The sequence below is a fragment of the Zingiber officinale genome, chromosome 5A, assembly GCF_018446385.1.
Source record: "Zingiber officinale cultivar Zhangliang chromosome 5A, Zo_v1.1, whole genome shotgun sequence".
In the NCBI taxonomy this organism is placed as follows: domain Eukaryota; kingdom Viridiplantae; phylum Streptophyta; class Magnoliopsida; order Zingiberales; family Zingiberaceae; genus Zingiber; species Zingiber officinale.
The window spans coordinates 66,631,686-66,647,571 of NC_055994.1; the positions used below are offsets into that span (position 1 = coordinate 66,631,686).

Here is a 15,886-nt window from a genome sequence, read left to right on the forward strand (position 1 = left end):
ATGTTGTATTAGAGTTATCGTATATTTCACCTAATGCTTTTACTTCTACCTTCTCCTTAAATATATTTTGCTTCTCATCTTTTAACTTCCACCACTTAATTTTAGGAATCATATATATTTTCTTTCTATAAATATTATGTTTAAGGCGTATATCCAACACTACTAACCTATGTTGGGAAGTTAAGCTTTCTCCAGGGATGACTTTTCAATCTTTACAAATCTTTCTATCTTTCTTCCTAACCATAAGAAAGTCAATTTGTGTTTTATTATTCCCACTTTTGAATGTGACTAAGTGTTCTTCTCTTTTTAAAAAAAACGTATTAGCTAATATAAGGTCATATGCTATCGCAAAATATAATATAGTTTTCCCTCCCTCATTTCTCATTCCAAACTCATAACTCCCATACACCCTCTTATATTCCTCATTTTTCACTTCGACATGCTCATTTAGATCACCTTCTATTAAAATCGTTTTATTTAGTGGAATATTTTCTAATATTTCATCTAAGTCGTCCCAAAATCTTGATTTAATAGCTTCATCTAATCTTACTTGTGGTGCATATACTCTAATTATGTTCACTGTTTCTTTCGCCACTATTATCTTAAGGGCTATAATTCTATCCCCTTTTCTAACTACTCCTACAACTTCATCCTTTAATAAACTATCTATAATAATACTCACTCCATTTCTTATTTTACTCTTTCCAGTGTACCATAACTTAAAACTCAAGTTCTCTATCATCTTTGCCTTCTCGCCTACCCATTTTTTCTTTTGTACATACAAAATACTAATTCTTCTCCTAATCATCATATCTACTACCTTCATTAATTTACTAGTAAGAGTTTCTATTTTCATGTTCCAAATCTTAGATTATTAGTTTTTCTATCATATTTGTTCTTATCCAACTTATGGTGTGAGAACTCTTACCTATTTAACATTACACCCAAGTTCTCATGGAGATGTAGCGGTCCGAGATATTATAGTCGGACTCTGTAACATGAACTCTTGCATATTTAGCACTACACCCAAGTTTTGGAGATGTAGCGGTCCTTGCTGAAATGTTACAGTCGGATCCTGCAATGCGTTCCTTTCAGGGAACAACCTAGCATTAGCACAATAGTTTAATGGATCCATTCATTGAATATTTACCATAGTTTTTGTTAGGATCGAAATGTGCTAGAGGGGGGTGAATAGCTCATCGTGCTTGTTGTTGCTTGTTTCTTGGTGATGATAGGCAGTGAAAAATACATGAAACAAAAATACAACGCTAATACGAAGGATTTACTTGGTATCCAACTCAAGAAGAGGTGACTAATCCAAGGATCCACACACGACACGCACTCTCTACTATGAAAACACTCCTTTACGGTAACTACCAAAGGCGGAGAAACCCTACAACACTCTCAATACAAGAAGAAAGAAAGGGAAGCAAATACAATTGAAATCTTATAAGATTTACACTTGAAATCCTAACCCTAGCTTCTTCTTCTTGTCGTAGATTGCCTCTTGACTTGGACATGCACAAGCACTTGCCTCCAAGAACCTTCAAGAACTGGCGGTGAGAGCTCGGAGAAGTTACTGTGAGGATCTAAGAAGAATCGGGCCAGAGTCTGCTGAAGAAAACACTCGTAATGGCTTTATCCAGCGCCAACGGTCGGATCCCAATCAATTGGATTGCTCCCAATATATTGGGGAGGCTTTGGATCGATCGGTCGATCGATCCAGAGCACCTCTTTGCTCTCTGAAAATTGCCTGAATCAATTGCCCGATCAATTCAGGGTTCTTGCGTGATTTCCTGCCCTCCAATCAATCAACCGATTGATTGGAGGCTCCTAATCGATCGAGTACTCTAACAAGATGATGAAATAGTAGGAGATAGAGCTCAATAGCGTAAAACGATTCATACAGCCGACCCCACCTAATGGAAAAAGACTTGGTTATTGTTGTTGTTGTTATAGTAAAAAAAAAAGAAACCAAAATAGAAATGAGTGAAGTTAAGAATGAAATTTTTGAATGTTTATATCAATAGTTGGATACGAAAGAAAAAGAAAAGGACGTCTGCGAAATAGTTAAATTGATAGAGAAAAGATAAAATAACTTATATAAATTAGATATATTAAAGATGAATACAATAGGGTACTAGTAAATGATAAGAAAATAAAATAACAATGAAGTATTTTCATTAATTTTTTAATAAAAATTTAGATGATCAACTAAACTTAGGTAATTTAAGTAGGATAGTGGAGTATAGGAATATAAATTTTTATCCTAGAATTCAAACTTTAGAAGTAGAACAATTGAGATAAAAAAATAAAAAAAATAGTTGAACTAGATGATATTCTAATAGAGGTATGAAAGTGTGTAAGGAAGTAAGATATTGAACGACTTATGAAATTATTCAATCTTATATTACAAATGAAAAAAAAAATCTGATCAGTAGAGAGTACTTTAGTCCTCCTATATAAAAATAAAGAAGGCATACAAAATTATATAATTATAGGGATATTAAGCTGAGTCATACTATAAAACTTTGAGAAAGAGTAATTAAAAAAGACTAAGGAAGGGGGGTCACAATAAATGAAAATTAATTTGAATTCATGTTTAGAAGGTCGACAATAGAAGATATATATTTTATCAGACAAGTAATTGAAAAATATCAGAACAAAAGCAAGACTTACACATAGTATATATTGGTCGACTTAGAAAAAACTTATGACAGAATCATAAGAGAAATTATGTGAAAAATTCTAGAAAGAAAGGTGTTAGCGTAGTGTATATTGAAATAATTAAGGATATGTATATATCACAATGTAATAATAAGAGTGAAGACTCCAAATGAATTAACTAAAGTATTTCTTATAAAGATATGATTAGATCAATAATATCAACTCTAAGTTCTTATATTTTTTTTACATTAATCATGAATGAACTCATTGGATATATCCAAGATACATTACCATGATGCATATTATTTACTGATCCAGCAGTAAGAATGGGGGACCCCATTTAGCAGTCAACGCCGCGAGGAGGGCCAAAGGCCTTGGCCGAGCGGATAAGGAGGGCGACGACCAGCTGAAGCTTCCGAGCGGAAGCAATACACCCCGCCGGAGTCGGGGTTCCGACGCTCATGATGAACAGTAGGAAAGGCCGAGCAGAGGGCCTGCTCGGCCGAAGGAATAAAACATCAACGCTGCGAACAGTCCAGAGAGCACATGACCAGGAAGCTCCCGCGCGGATCAGAACACCCGATCGGCCGGACGCGAGGAAACTGCCGACCGGTCGGACGATCGACGGGGAGTAAGAAAAGGCAAGGATAGAAACATCTTCTGACAGCAGATGATATGCAGGATCTTAGGGCACGCGCTCACTGTCCCATCAAAGACGTGCTCACTGTCCCATCAAAGACGTGCTCGTACTGTAGCAGTAAGGAGTCAGGCAAGCTCCTCTGACAAGCCCATACTGGGTATGGGTTGAGGACACGTGTGTGTGCCTCGGTATATGTACATCAGCCTCCTCAGAAGTCTATATAAGGCCTCCACTTCTTCAACCGGAGGTACGCGGGTCTTCATCCGGCAACCACTTTCATCTATTCCTTCGCCTGACTTGAGCGTCGGAGGGCCGTCGCCGGGACACCCCTCCCGGCTCGGTTTTGTTGCAGGTTCGCCGGAGCACTCGAGGATCTAGCAGGGAGCGCCACGTCCCCAGCGTTCGTTGACCCCTGGTTCGGACAGGATCAATTTGGCGCCGTCTGTGGGAACGCACCTGCATCTGAGCAAAGGCAATGGACGAGGCTGGAAGAATACATACCGTGGCACTCTCACAAGAAGAGTTGGACGCTCTGGTCGAGATAAGGGCCGCCAAACTTGTGGAGCAAAAACAGAAATCAGCAGCCGAACGACCGGAGCAACAAGCAACGTTTGCGTCAGGTGGCCGAGCGGAAGCACCTCCAGCCACTGTCGCATTCCATCGAGCCTTATTTCGTACCCCTGAAGCCATACCAGCTCGAAGGGATAGAGGATCTTCTTCAGACGAGATGCCTAGGCGAGATGACAGAAAGGGGAAAGCTCCCCGAGCGGACTCATCTCCCGAGCGGATCAATTGCCAATTTTCGGAGGCTATTCTGCGAGACCCTCTGCCCAAGCACTACGTGCCTCCGACGATCGGCGAGTACAATGGAACAACTGACCCGGATGATCATCTGGGTAAGTTTGATAACACAGCCACGCTCCATCAATACACCGATGGAGTAAAGTGCCGAGTCTTCCTTACCACTCTCTCGGGATCGGCTCAACGGTGGTTTCGAAGGCTGCCGGACGGATCCATCACAAGCTTCAAGGACTTCCGAACGGCCTTCCTCCACCACTTCGCCAGTAGTCGGCGTTATCAAAAAACAATCGTAGATCTGTTCTCCATCAAGCAAGAGGCCCAGGAATCGCTTCGAGCTTACATCCAGCGATTCAACCAAGTGGCGATGGACATTCCAACGGCCACTTCGGAAACCATGATGAATGCCTTCACACAAGGCCTAGTGGATGGAGATTTCTTCCGATCGCTCATCCGAAAGCCCCCGGGATTATGATCACATGCTACATCGGGCCAACGAGTACATTAACGTGGAAGAAGCGCAAGCTGCCCGGAAAAAGGAAGCTCCAACCGAGCGGGCACCTATTCAGGCCGAACGGAAACAGCACGCCGCTCATCAACCGCCGAGAGGACCAAGGGCCGAAGCAATCCACTCCCCTCGTGTAAGGTCCCAAGTACAAGAAGTAGCTGCCGCTCAAAGCAAGCCAAAGAAGAAATGGACCCCTATGTTCTGCTCCTTCCACCGGACGGATACGCACAACACAAGGGATTGTCGAAGTCTTCCCTTCGTGGCTAATCCCATTCCCAGGAAGGCCGAGCGACGGTCTCCTTCCATCGACAGGAGGCGAAGGACCCATGAAGCCGACCGGACTCGCACCGAGAGGCGACATCAACAGACGTCCGATCGGCATAGATCTCCAAGGCAGGAGAATCGCCGAGCATCAAGAGAACGATCCCGGCTGTCCGCTCGGGAAGAGGAAAATAGAAGCAATACTTCCCGAGGCGAGATCAACGTTATTGCTGGTGGGCCGACCGGAGGAGACTCCAACCGAGCCAGAAAGGCGGGCGTCCGGCAGCTACAGATCCACGCAGTCGGTTGTAGCCAAGAGCGGGCAAGTGGGCCGGAAATCACTTTCGGACCCGGAGACTTAGAAGGAGTAGAAGTGCCCCACGACGACGCTCTGCTCATTAAAGCGGTAATAGCAAATTACACTATTCACCGCATATTTGTTGACACAGGGAGCTCGGTCAACATTATATTCAAGAAGGCGTTCGATCAGCTGCAAATTGATCAAGCCGAGCTGCTGCCCATGACGACGCCGCTCTGCGGGTTCACGGGTAATGAAGTACAGCCGGTCGGACAGATCCGGTTGGCTACCTCACTGGGAGAAGAGCCGCTCAGGAGGACCAGGACAATAAATTTCGTGGTGGTCGACTCTCCCTCGTCCTACAACGTTATTTTGGGACGACCGACGCTCGGTGAATTCCGAGCGGTCGTCTCAACCTTCCACCAGAAGATGAAGTTCCCCGTCGAAGACAAGGTGGGAGAAGTACGAGGAGATCAGTTAGCGGCTCGGCGATGCTATATAGAAATGGTCCGAGCAGAAGCCTGTTCCGCTCGGAAGGCGCCCCGGATCGAGGTACACGCCATAACCGAGAAACCTCCTGCTTTAATTTATGATGAAAAGGAGGAGGTTCAGATCCATCTGACCCGATCGGAGGCCACGACTTTTATCGCTTCTGATCTGGAGGAGGAGCAGAAGGAGGAGCTGATCCAATGCCTCCAACGAAATCATGATGTCTTCGTCTGGTCGACACATGAGTTGCCCGGAATTTCGCCGAGCATAGCGCAGCATGAATTGCATGTCCGACCGGACGCTCGGCCAGTGAAGCAAAGAAAAAGAGATTTCAGTGTCGAGCAGAATGCCATCATCCGGGCGGAAGTAGAAAAACTTCTGGAAGCCGGCCATATACGCGAGGTGCAGCTCCCAAGCTGGCTGGCTAACGTAGTATTAGTCTCCAAGCCGGGCGGCAAGTGGAGAGTCTGCATCGACTTTTGGGACTTAAACAAAGCATGCCCCAAAGATTTTTATCCCCTGCCCCGGATAGATCAGCTGGTGGACTCTACGGCCGGCTGCGAGTTAATATGTATGCTCGACGCCTACCAAGGCTATCATCAAGTGCCGCTCGCCCGTGAAGATCAAGAAAAAGTTAGCTTCGTGACTGCCGACGGCACATATTGCTACAATGTGATGCCGTTCGGATTGAAAAATGTTGGGACCACCTATCAACGCTTGATGAACAAAGTGTTCAGGGAGCAGATCGGGCGGAATCTGGAAGTCTATGTGGACGACATTCTTATCAAATCAGTCCGATCGGCCGATCTCTTCAAGGACATGGAAGAAACCTTCCGAACGCTATGCAAATATGGAGTCAGGCTAAATCCCCAGAAGTGCCTGTTCGGAGCAAAAGGAGGGCGTTTCTTGGGGTACATAGTGACCGTACGGGGAATTGAAGCAAATCCCAGCAAAGTGAAAGCTCTACAAGACATGCCGCCTCCCAGAAATACAAGGGAAGTGCAGCGGTTGACCGGTCGGATAACTGCTTTGTCCAGATTCATCTCCAAAACCGCCGACCGGAGCCTACCATTCTTCAAGATCCTGCGCAAGGCTACTAAGTTCCAGTGGGATGAAGAATGCGACCGAGCGTTCGGAGAATTGAAAACATATCTCAATTCTCTGCCTGTACTTGCCAAGCCGATCGGGGGTGAGTCACTTTATATTTATCTGTCGTCAACTGAGCATGCTGTAGGCTCAGCACTTGTGAGGGCGAGCGGCGAAGAGCAGCCGGTGTATTTTCTGAGCCACATTTTAAAAGATGCTGAATCTCGTTACACTGGGCTCGAGAAGTTGGCCTTTGCTTTGGTTCTAGCCACTCGGCGCCTTCGACCATATTTCTTGGCTCACACCATCATTGTCCGGACGAACAGCCCACTAGGAAGAGTGTTGTTGAATCCCGAAGCGTCCGGACGGCTCATCAAATGGACAACAGAACTAAGTGAATTTGACATCCAATATCAGCCCCGCTCGGCGATCAAAGCGCAATCCTTGGCTGATTTTGTGACCGAAGTGCAAAAGCCAGAGCCGGAAGCTCTGTGGAGAATATATGTGGATGGGTCTTCCACTCGGCTCGGAAGTGGGATTGGAATATTGCTGCTCTCGCCTCAGGAAGAAAAGATGCACTTATCCGTCCGGCTGGATTGCAAGGCTACCAATAATGAAGCAGAGTATGAGGCCCTCATAGCCGGATTGCAGGCAGCACGGCATGTGGGAGCCGGTCGGGTGACGCTTTATTCAGATTCACAGTTGGCCGCTCAGCAACTGTCGGGCACCTTCGAAATCAACAGCGCTCGGCTTAAACTCTACGCGGAGGCCTTTGAAAAACTCAAAGCTAATTTCCGCGAGGTTCTTATTCAGAAGATTCCCCGAACGGAGAACCAGGTAGCCGATGAGTTGGCCAAACTAGCAAGTTCTATAACGCCGGTCATTATCCCGAAGTCCATCGAACAAGTATCTTTGGTGGCACATGTTGACCGGATGGAAGGCCTCATGTTTCCTGACGACTGGAGGACACCTATCATGGAGTTTTTGCGCTCGGGTACCACTCCTGCCGATCGGGATGAAGCCTAGCTGCTCAGGAGGAGGGCCGGTCGGTTCACACTCATCGGCGATCAGCTCTACAAGAAGGCTTTCTCTCGCCCGCTGTTGAAGTGTGTGAGCTCGGAAGACTCGGCTTACATCCTCCAAGAGGTACATCAAGGATCGTGCGGAGGACATCCGGGCGGACGATCACTAGCCAAGAAGATTTTGCTAGCTGGATACTTTTGGCCGACCTTACAAATGGACGCCGTTCGGACACATAGTCCAGTCAGTCGGACTCATTGCCTCCTTCGACTAGACTTGAAGAGGAGGCAAGTGATCCGGCAGTAAGAATGGGGGACCCCATTTAGCAGTCAACGCCGCGAGGAGGGCCAAAGGCCTTGGCCGAGCGGATAAGGAGGGCGACGACCAGCTGAAGCTTCCGAGCGGAAGCAATACACCCCGCCGGAGTCGGGGTTCCGACGCTCATGATGAACAGTAGGAAAGGCCGAGCAGAGGGCCTGCTCGGCCGAAGGAATAAAACATCAACGTTGCGAACAGTCCAGAGAGCACATGACCAGGAAGCTCCCGCGCGGATCAGAACACCCGATCGGCCGGACGCGAGGAAACTGTCGACCGGTCGGACAATCGACGGGGAGTAAGAAAAGGCAAGGATAGAAACATCTTCTGACAGCAGATGATATGCAGGATCTTAGGGCACGCGCTCACTGTCCCATCAAAGACGTGCTCGTACTGTAGCAGTAAGGAGTCAGGCAAGCTCCTCTGACAAGCCCATACTGGGTATGGGTTGAGGACACGTGTGTGTGCCTCGGTATATGTACATCAGCCTCCTCAGAAGTCTATATAAGGCCTCCACTTCTTCAACCGGAGGTACGCGGGTCTTCATCCGGCAACCACTTTCATCTATTCCTTCGCCTGACTTGAGCGTCGGAGGGCCGTCGCCGGGACACCCCTCCCGGCTCGGTTTTGTTGCAGGTTCGCCGGAGCACTAGAGGATCTAGCAGGGAGCGCCACGTTCCCAGCGTTCGTTGACCCCTGGTTCGGACAGGATCATTTACAAATAACATTAATTATCTTGGTAGATTAGACATGTGATGGAGTAAATGTTAAACTCAAATCCATGTCAAAAATATTAGAAGTGAAAAGTTTAGACTCAGTAGAATAAAGACAGAATATATAAAATTTAAATTTCATAATATTAGACATAATAAAGTAATTGTTAAGATAGAAGATGACGAGTTATTTGTAAATGTGAGTTTTAAGTATTTATTATATTTTTTACAAAAATATGGAGGAATTAAGAGAGATATTTTACATAAAATATAAACAAAATATGATTGAAATGGAAGAGAGTTTCAAGTGTATATTATGATCATAAAGTACCTCTAAAATTTAAGAAAAAAAAAAGGATATGGACAAGGAAAAAAAATGAAAACATTAGAGAAAAAAAATCAAAGTTACACTTATCGAAGAAAAACTTTGGAGACACATTTAAGAAATTATGAATATGTATTTTGATGATTAATAAATACTTCAGTATAATATTTAATTATATTAAATATGTACATTAAATGAGAAAATAAAAATAAAAAAACTTAGTTAGTAATCATAAAATAATATTTATTTAAATATACATGATAATGTAGTAAGAAATAATTAGTATTGACATAGAATTATTGTTATCTCGTCCTACTTAATAAAGCTCAACCCTATATACGCATCTTAGTGGCCATTGCTGATCTTTGTTTCGAGAGTTGAATGTATACCTATAACTTCATTTATTTTCACTTATGCATGTCTACGTCTCGAGTTCATAGATAAATAGGGGTGTAATCGAGTCGAGCCAAACTATTAAATGTTTGAATTTGACTCGTTTATAATTGAGCCGAGTTCGAGCTTTATTTAACGAATATATTCATGGCTCATAAGCTTATTCGAATTTTTATCGAGCCTAAACATTGTTAATAAATATAAATTATAAATTTAAATATTCATTAAAAATAAAATTATATATTTAGAGAAAATTATAATATTCTTATTAAAATTTATAATTTTATTCTAATAAATAAATGTAATATATTTGTTTATATGTTTTATAAGTAGAGTGTAAAATTTATAAATTAAATATTAAAATTATTATTTTTTTATTTGAAAGTTGATTCATGAGCTTAAGAAACATGTTTACGAGTTAATGAGCCGAATATTGTAAAATTTGAGTTTGGTTTATTTATTTTAACAAGTTTCATTAAACAAGCTCAAACAAATTTTTATCTAATCGAGATTCGAATAACTAATACGTGACTTGATTCATTTATACCCTTGTAAATAGATAATCATCACTATGCTCAGCTAGCGCTTCTCTCAGATTCAAAACTCTAAATTTCTAAAAGGATAATGCATTTATTCGTTTAGGTGTGTTTTTATAAACATTCAATGGAACTGGCAACGTCCATGCATGTTTTGATAATTATATCCTATAAATTGCTCGTCCTAATTTTAAATGTTACTAATTTTTAATCATTTTTAAAACTTTATTTAAAAAATTAAATTAAAAATTAGATCCGGTTGAGCAATCGACGGCCAGCCCGGTCCGACCGACCGGCAATTCCACCCCCGCAGAAAGCGATCTCGAAGCAGAGCACACGGATCATTCAATTACGTATTGATGACATTATGCTGATCCAGGGTCGTTATCCGGAGATGAACCGGCCCCTCTTACGTAAATTACCCAAAAGTTACCCTGTAATTCACACGAGGAATTAGATCTTGACGCGCGTCTGGTGAGGGTGATGGTCGATATCTTTCGGAATCGGATATGTTTGTCATAATAAATAATAATAATAATAAATAATTCGGATACAACAAATTTTGCTCTCAGGAAAATATTTCTTTTCCAAGGAGGAAAAAAAAAAATAAAACAAAACAAAATAAAACAGATTGCACATCAATCTAAATGAAGACGACGACATGTCTACATCCATGCCAGAATCGCCTACCAAACCACGGCCCCGGAGTAGTAAGATTAAGCACCAATCGTCTGTCGACAATGGCAGCATACTAAATTTTATACAGTGAACCCGTATAGTATCCATGAAAGTGGCCGCTCGAGCTCGCCGGCTGGCAGCTGCAGGCTTGGTCGCTGCGGAAGCCAAGATGGTAGCAGAAGCAAATGGTCGGAGCGCACAGCGGGCCGGGAGGCGGCGGCGGCGTCGCCACCTCCGGCCAAGTCGCTCGCCAATTGGCACCACCGTTGCCGGAAGCGGCCGGGAGGCGAAGGCTGATGGTGAGGTCGAGGTCGAGGTCGCCGCCCTCGTCTGTGCTGCTGATCTCGTCCTTCCTCGTCACGAGCGGGCGGTGCGTCTGCGGATCGAGTCCCTGGCCGACGAGCTTCCGCTTGATATGCGTGTTCCAATAGTTCTTGATCTCGTTGTCCGTCCGTCCTGGCAGTCTAGCCGCGATCACCGACCATCTACCGACAAAAAAAACAAAAACAAATCAAGCAAATTTCACCACGGCCGTTAAGCCGATTACGATGAGCTCGCTAGCTTATACGTGACAAATTCAAAAACATCAGATCGTACGTACTTGTTTCCGAGCAAAGCGTGGAGCTTGACGATGAGCTCGTCCTCTTCCTCGGTGAAGTTTCCTCTCTTAAGGTCTGGCCGGAGGTAGTTCATCCACCGGAGGCGGCAGCTCTTGCCGCATCGCAGAAGGCCTATATATATATATAATTCACCAAAATCAAATTAAAGCTAGCTAGCTAGATTTAATCAACCGAAACAACAAAGATACAATCGGACGATCGAGGAGCTAGCCAGACCTGCGGCCTTAGGGAGCGATCTCCAGCATCCTTCGCCGTGGGCCTGGATGTAAGCGACGAGCCTGTCGTCTTCCTCCCTCGTCCAAGCTCCTTTGTTGGTGTGGGGCTGGTCGCAGCAGGGAGACCTTCCCATTGAGATCACCGAACTGAGCTGAGCTGAGCTGAGTGAGTGATGTTGGTGAGGAGATGGAGCTTTCTTTATTTATATGGGGAATTAGGAGAATGACGGGCCCTCGAGCTAGGGAGGAGCAGATGGTGGTTGGTAACTGCTACTCGCGCGGACCCTTTTTGACTCAGCTGTTGCAGCGTCCGTGACGGGCCGGCTGGTGCACGCTTCACTACTCTTCTACTCCAAACCGGATCCGACCTGAACCCAAATGCGCCGGTTCGGTTCGGCAACTACTTTGGTTCCCCCTTTCGCACTAGCTAGCCTCCGAGCCAACATCTCTAACCACTTCCTTTCTGCGAGGGTTTGGGGGTATGCATGGTTTAGGGTTGGGCATGAGACGATAATTAGGACATGCATGCAGCAGCTAGTCAGCAGGGTATTTGGTGACCTACTACTACTGCATAGTCATTAAAGAAGGTAAGTGTGGTTTGGCTCAGTCTGATACATGATGGTCTTGTGGAGGGAAACTGTTCCTTAATTTCAAAGTTTGAATCCATTAGTTGGTTGCCTCTCTCTCTTTCTCTGTCTGTGTCCCTTTCCTAGAAGGGAATTTTAAGTGTTGATTATCGGACCGAGTTAGTAGTCAACTACTACATATAGATTGGAGTTAATTATGTCGTATCAAGTAGGTTGGAGACATAGGGGTCGTGACCCATGTGGTTCTAATCTAGCCGATCAACGCACTGAGGTCCATGAGTCATGACCGGTGCAATTCTCTTAAGTTATGATCAGTCACGTCTAACCTTATACAAGATTAGATTGAATAGGGTCCTAATAAGGTATATAGACTGTTTTAATGATCGTGTAAGCTCAACAAACATACAATCCATGATAAACTCAAAGAAATACATTGTCAATTGTGTCACATGTTAATTAATGACCTAGTAAGCTCACCAAATATAATAATCACAGAGTAATTTATTATTAAATTATTATTATACTTTCTTGCTTTCTTTCTTTCTTTCAGATTTATAATGGCGGTTTACTTTTGCAAATTAGAATCAAGATGAATATTGTGGCTTGGCCTTGCTATCTCTTTGATCAATTGACAACGACTTTTGCCGCCATTTATTTTGTTGTTCGAATGTCATGTATGGAAAAACTTGAAATATTTATTTCCACAATGCCACAATGTACTCATTCACAATGTAATATGTTATAAGCTAACTGATCGATCCATCATTCACAATGTACACTACACATTAACTGAATATTTGTACTGGATCCATAAATATAGATACACAGATATTAGATAATATGTCATATGCCAAAGTTGGTGTATGATGGATCCATAAATATAGGTACACAATGCCCTAGCTGATCGATCCATACAAATCTAGGTCTGTCCACTAGTATCAAACACCAGTACAAATCTAGGTCTCCACCTTGTTTCTATTATGTTTCACACATTAGCAATGGAGGTATTTGTGTCCAACTTGAGAGTAGCTATTATAGTGTCAGGTGTTTGATTTGTGTTGGTAGTGGTAGATGATGCATCCGAGTGTCAGTCTTTATGCTTCCTATGCTAGAACTGATAACTTCCATTAAAATCAAATGATTTCTCCCTTTTGCAGTAACATCCATTTAGTTCTTCGCTTCTGACTAATTAATATCTTTCTAGTTCCTTTGCTTTTTGAATTTTGGTGTATATGCAAGATCCAATGATTTTAAATCACATTTTCAGATTTGACTTAATGTGTAGTGTCTATCTCCATTCAGTCCCTTAGTAGATCAAGAATGTCATGCTATAGAATGTACTTCTTTTTTATTGGAGAAGATGATTCTATTTTCATTTTGATATCAGGTTCATAAGCAAGATGTTGCACTTGGAAGATCTGTTGACTTGACGAAGTTTGATGGTTATGACCAATTAATCGAGGAGTTAGATCAGCTATTTGAATTCAACGGAGAATTGATGGCTCCAAATAAAAATTGGATGATTGTATTTACTGATAATGAGGATGATATGATGCTTGTTGGAGATGACCCTTGGCAGTAAGCATGCTTCTACATTCCTAATGTTCTTCTCTTATGTATATATATCTTCCATTTTCTATGTATAAAGTGGATATGTTGACAACTGGTGTTGTATAATTTTCTACAGGGAATTTTGTGCTATGGTCCGTAAGATTTTTATATACACAAAAGAGGAGGTCCATAAGATGGATTCAAGTACCTTGAACCCAAAAAATGAAGATTGTCCTGATATGAAAGAGAATGTCAAGGAAACAAAAGGCAGTCAATCTGCATCATCATCTAATTCAAAAAACTCATAGGCTTATCCTGCAATGTAAGTAGGAATCTCTTTTTGTTTAATATAAATTGTCGTGATAATCATTTTATCCCATCATTTCCTAGGTTATTGAGATGTTTTATTTGAAAACTATGATAGGTTAAGTCCTTCTCCATTAATTTGACATTTGAAAGATAACTCCAACAGTTAATCCCCGAGTACTTCATACTCATATTACAGCTAGTCAAGTATTTATGCAACATGTTATCTGTCAATGAAAATTAAACTGCATCCTTTGCAAGAAAGACTGACAACTAGAAAAATAATTCAATATCGCTACTAGTATTTCATGTTTGGAAATTGATTTAAGCGAGAAGTTTGCAGGCTGACAACATCTTTGCCATGTGCAATTCAATCTTTGTAGGATCTTGAAGCACAAACAAAGTGATTGTTTGTCCTTTATCTAAGTGATTGTTTGAACAGTTTTATAGCATGCATCTTGACAATTAATATAATTTTGAAGATCACTATCAAGGAAGAATGTTCAAAGGAAAGTAAAGGCTAAGGAGAAGAAACCATATACTCCATTCCCTCCTCAGCCACCAAGCAAGCTGAAGTTATTGTTGCAATCTGTGAACATTAAATCTCATATTAGACCTTCACACTTATAGATCATTAGTCCTTTTATTTTCCTTTACTAGTTTGAGAAAAAAGAATTTACTTTTTGTTGTATTGCAATATCTGCAGTGTTGCCTCTTTATCGACATCTAAGTAGAAAATCTAATTCATTTTCTCCATTCATTTCCTTCCTCATTTTCTTAATTAAAAATGTTTATAGTCTACCTTTGATGTAATCACCCACGCATATTCTATGCTTGCAGTTAATGTATTTGTTCTTTGGTCTTATTTCTAAAGTCCATTTCTTCCTCTTAGGAACATCATGTGTTGACAAGTAATGACCCTATTAATATTTCAGTTTCTGTACATGGTGATCTAGAAAAGCTTACACTTCTTACTTCTCCAAATCTAGAATTAAATCATAAGTTAGATTAAATTACAGTTACTTTATCATTTCTTAGTTTTTTTTCTTAACTTACATTTGCAATATTTGCATCTCGATTCATTCGATTATGTTCACTTTGTATTCAACATGAAGCTAAAAGGTGTTTTGTACATATTAAAGACTCTTTGGTGGTTTTTTTAGTTTCAATCTACTGCTCTTTTTAGCATCTTTATCCTGCTATAATGTTATTCTTTAAGATTATGTTGCATTGATTTCTAAAAGTTGCATGACACCTCTCTACTCTGCCTTCAAAACTAACGATTTATGTTGTTTCAGGTAATTACTGCAGCCATTCCTACTATAGTTGGGGAAAACCTTAACGTGTTCATGACTTTAAAATAGTATATTCCAGATTTTCTTAAGGTGAGGACACAAATTTAATGAGGAATATACTTTATAAGATGTTAACATCTAAATTGGTATCCTATGCATCAGCTTGATGATGTAATAGATCTTGAGATTCCAAGAGGAAGAAATAGACTTGTTTCTTTAAATGGTGAAACTTAAATTAAAGATTAGAAAGTCAACTAATGTAACATGCCACTCCACTTCTCTTTTTATGATTTAGCTCATGATCAATGTAAACTTAAAGTATTAATCCAAAGCCTATGGTAACTTTCTGGATTCATTTTTATTTAATGCATTCTTTCCTTTAATGGTCCCTTTTAGAATTTAATGTATGACTTACTGCTTAGCATCATATGGAGTGTGTGAGAACGTTTGCATTAGATTGTACCTTTTAGAATTAATGCTGCTTGATCACTGGGAAAAATAATGTTTGCATGGTTTATAAAAGAAGCTTTGTATGCAGTGAGATAGAATGAAAATTTTGCTTAATAAGAAATTTAAGTGCCACCA

The 15,886-nt window shown here is 41.8% G+C and overlaps 1 protein-coding gene and 1 long non-coding RNA gene across 2 annotated transcripts; one reads left to right on the forward strand and one right to left on the reverse strand.

Moving 5' to 3' along the window:
* Positions 1–10,602: 10,602 nt before the first annotated feature.
* On the reverse strand, positions 10,603–11,734 carry LOC121982865 (myb-related protein 308-like). Its single transcript, XM_042535893.1, has 3 exons — positions 11,564–11,734; positions 11,329–11,458; positions 10,603–11,212 (listed from the first exon to the last, which is right to left on the reverse strand). Exons 1-3 carry the CDS (start codon positions 11,694–11,696, stop codon positions 10,801–10,803), a joined length of 675 nt encoding a protein of 224 aa, XP_042391827.1. The 5' UTR covers positions 11,697–11,734; the 3' UTR covers positions 10,603–10,800.
* A 1,822-nt stretch (positions 11,735–13,556) lies between these two features.
* LOC121982866 lies at positions 13,557–14,482 on the forward strand. Its single transcript, XR_006112306.1, has 3 exons — positions 13,557–13,727; positions 13,837–14,022; positions 14,390–14,482. It is a non-coding gene; the product is annotated as an uncharacterized LOC121982866 (long non-coding RNA).
* The last annotated feature ends 1,404 nt before the right edge of the window (positions 14,483–15,886 follow it).

Excerpts from the sequence above, each read along its gene's own strand:
- LOC121982865 (XM_042535893.1), bottom strand. The coding sequence starts at position 11,696 with ATGGGAAGGTCTCCCTGCTGCGACCAGCCCCACACCAACAAAGGAGCT. Across the intron at positions 11,459-11,563 it reads ATCGCTCCCTAAGGCCGCAG|GCCTTCTGCGATGCGGCAAG; the intron begins GTCTGGCTAGCT and ends ATATATATATAG. Across the intron at positions 11,213-11,328 it reads CACGCTTTGCTCGGAAACAA|ATGGTCGGTGATCGCGGCTA; the intron begins GTACGTACGATC and ends TTTTGTCGGTAG.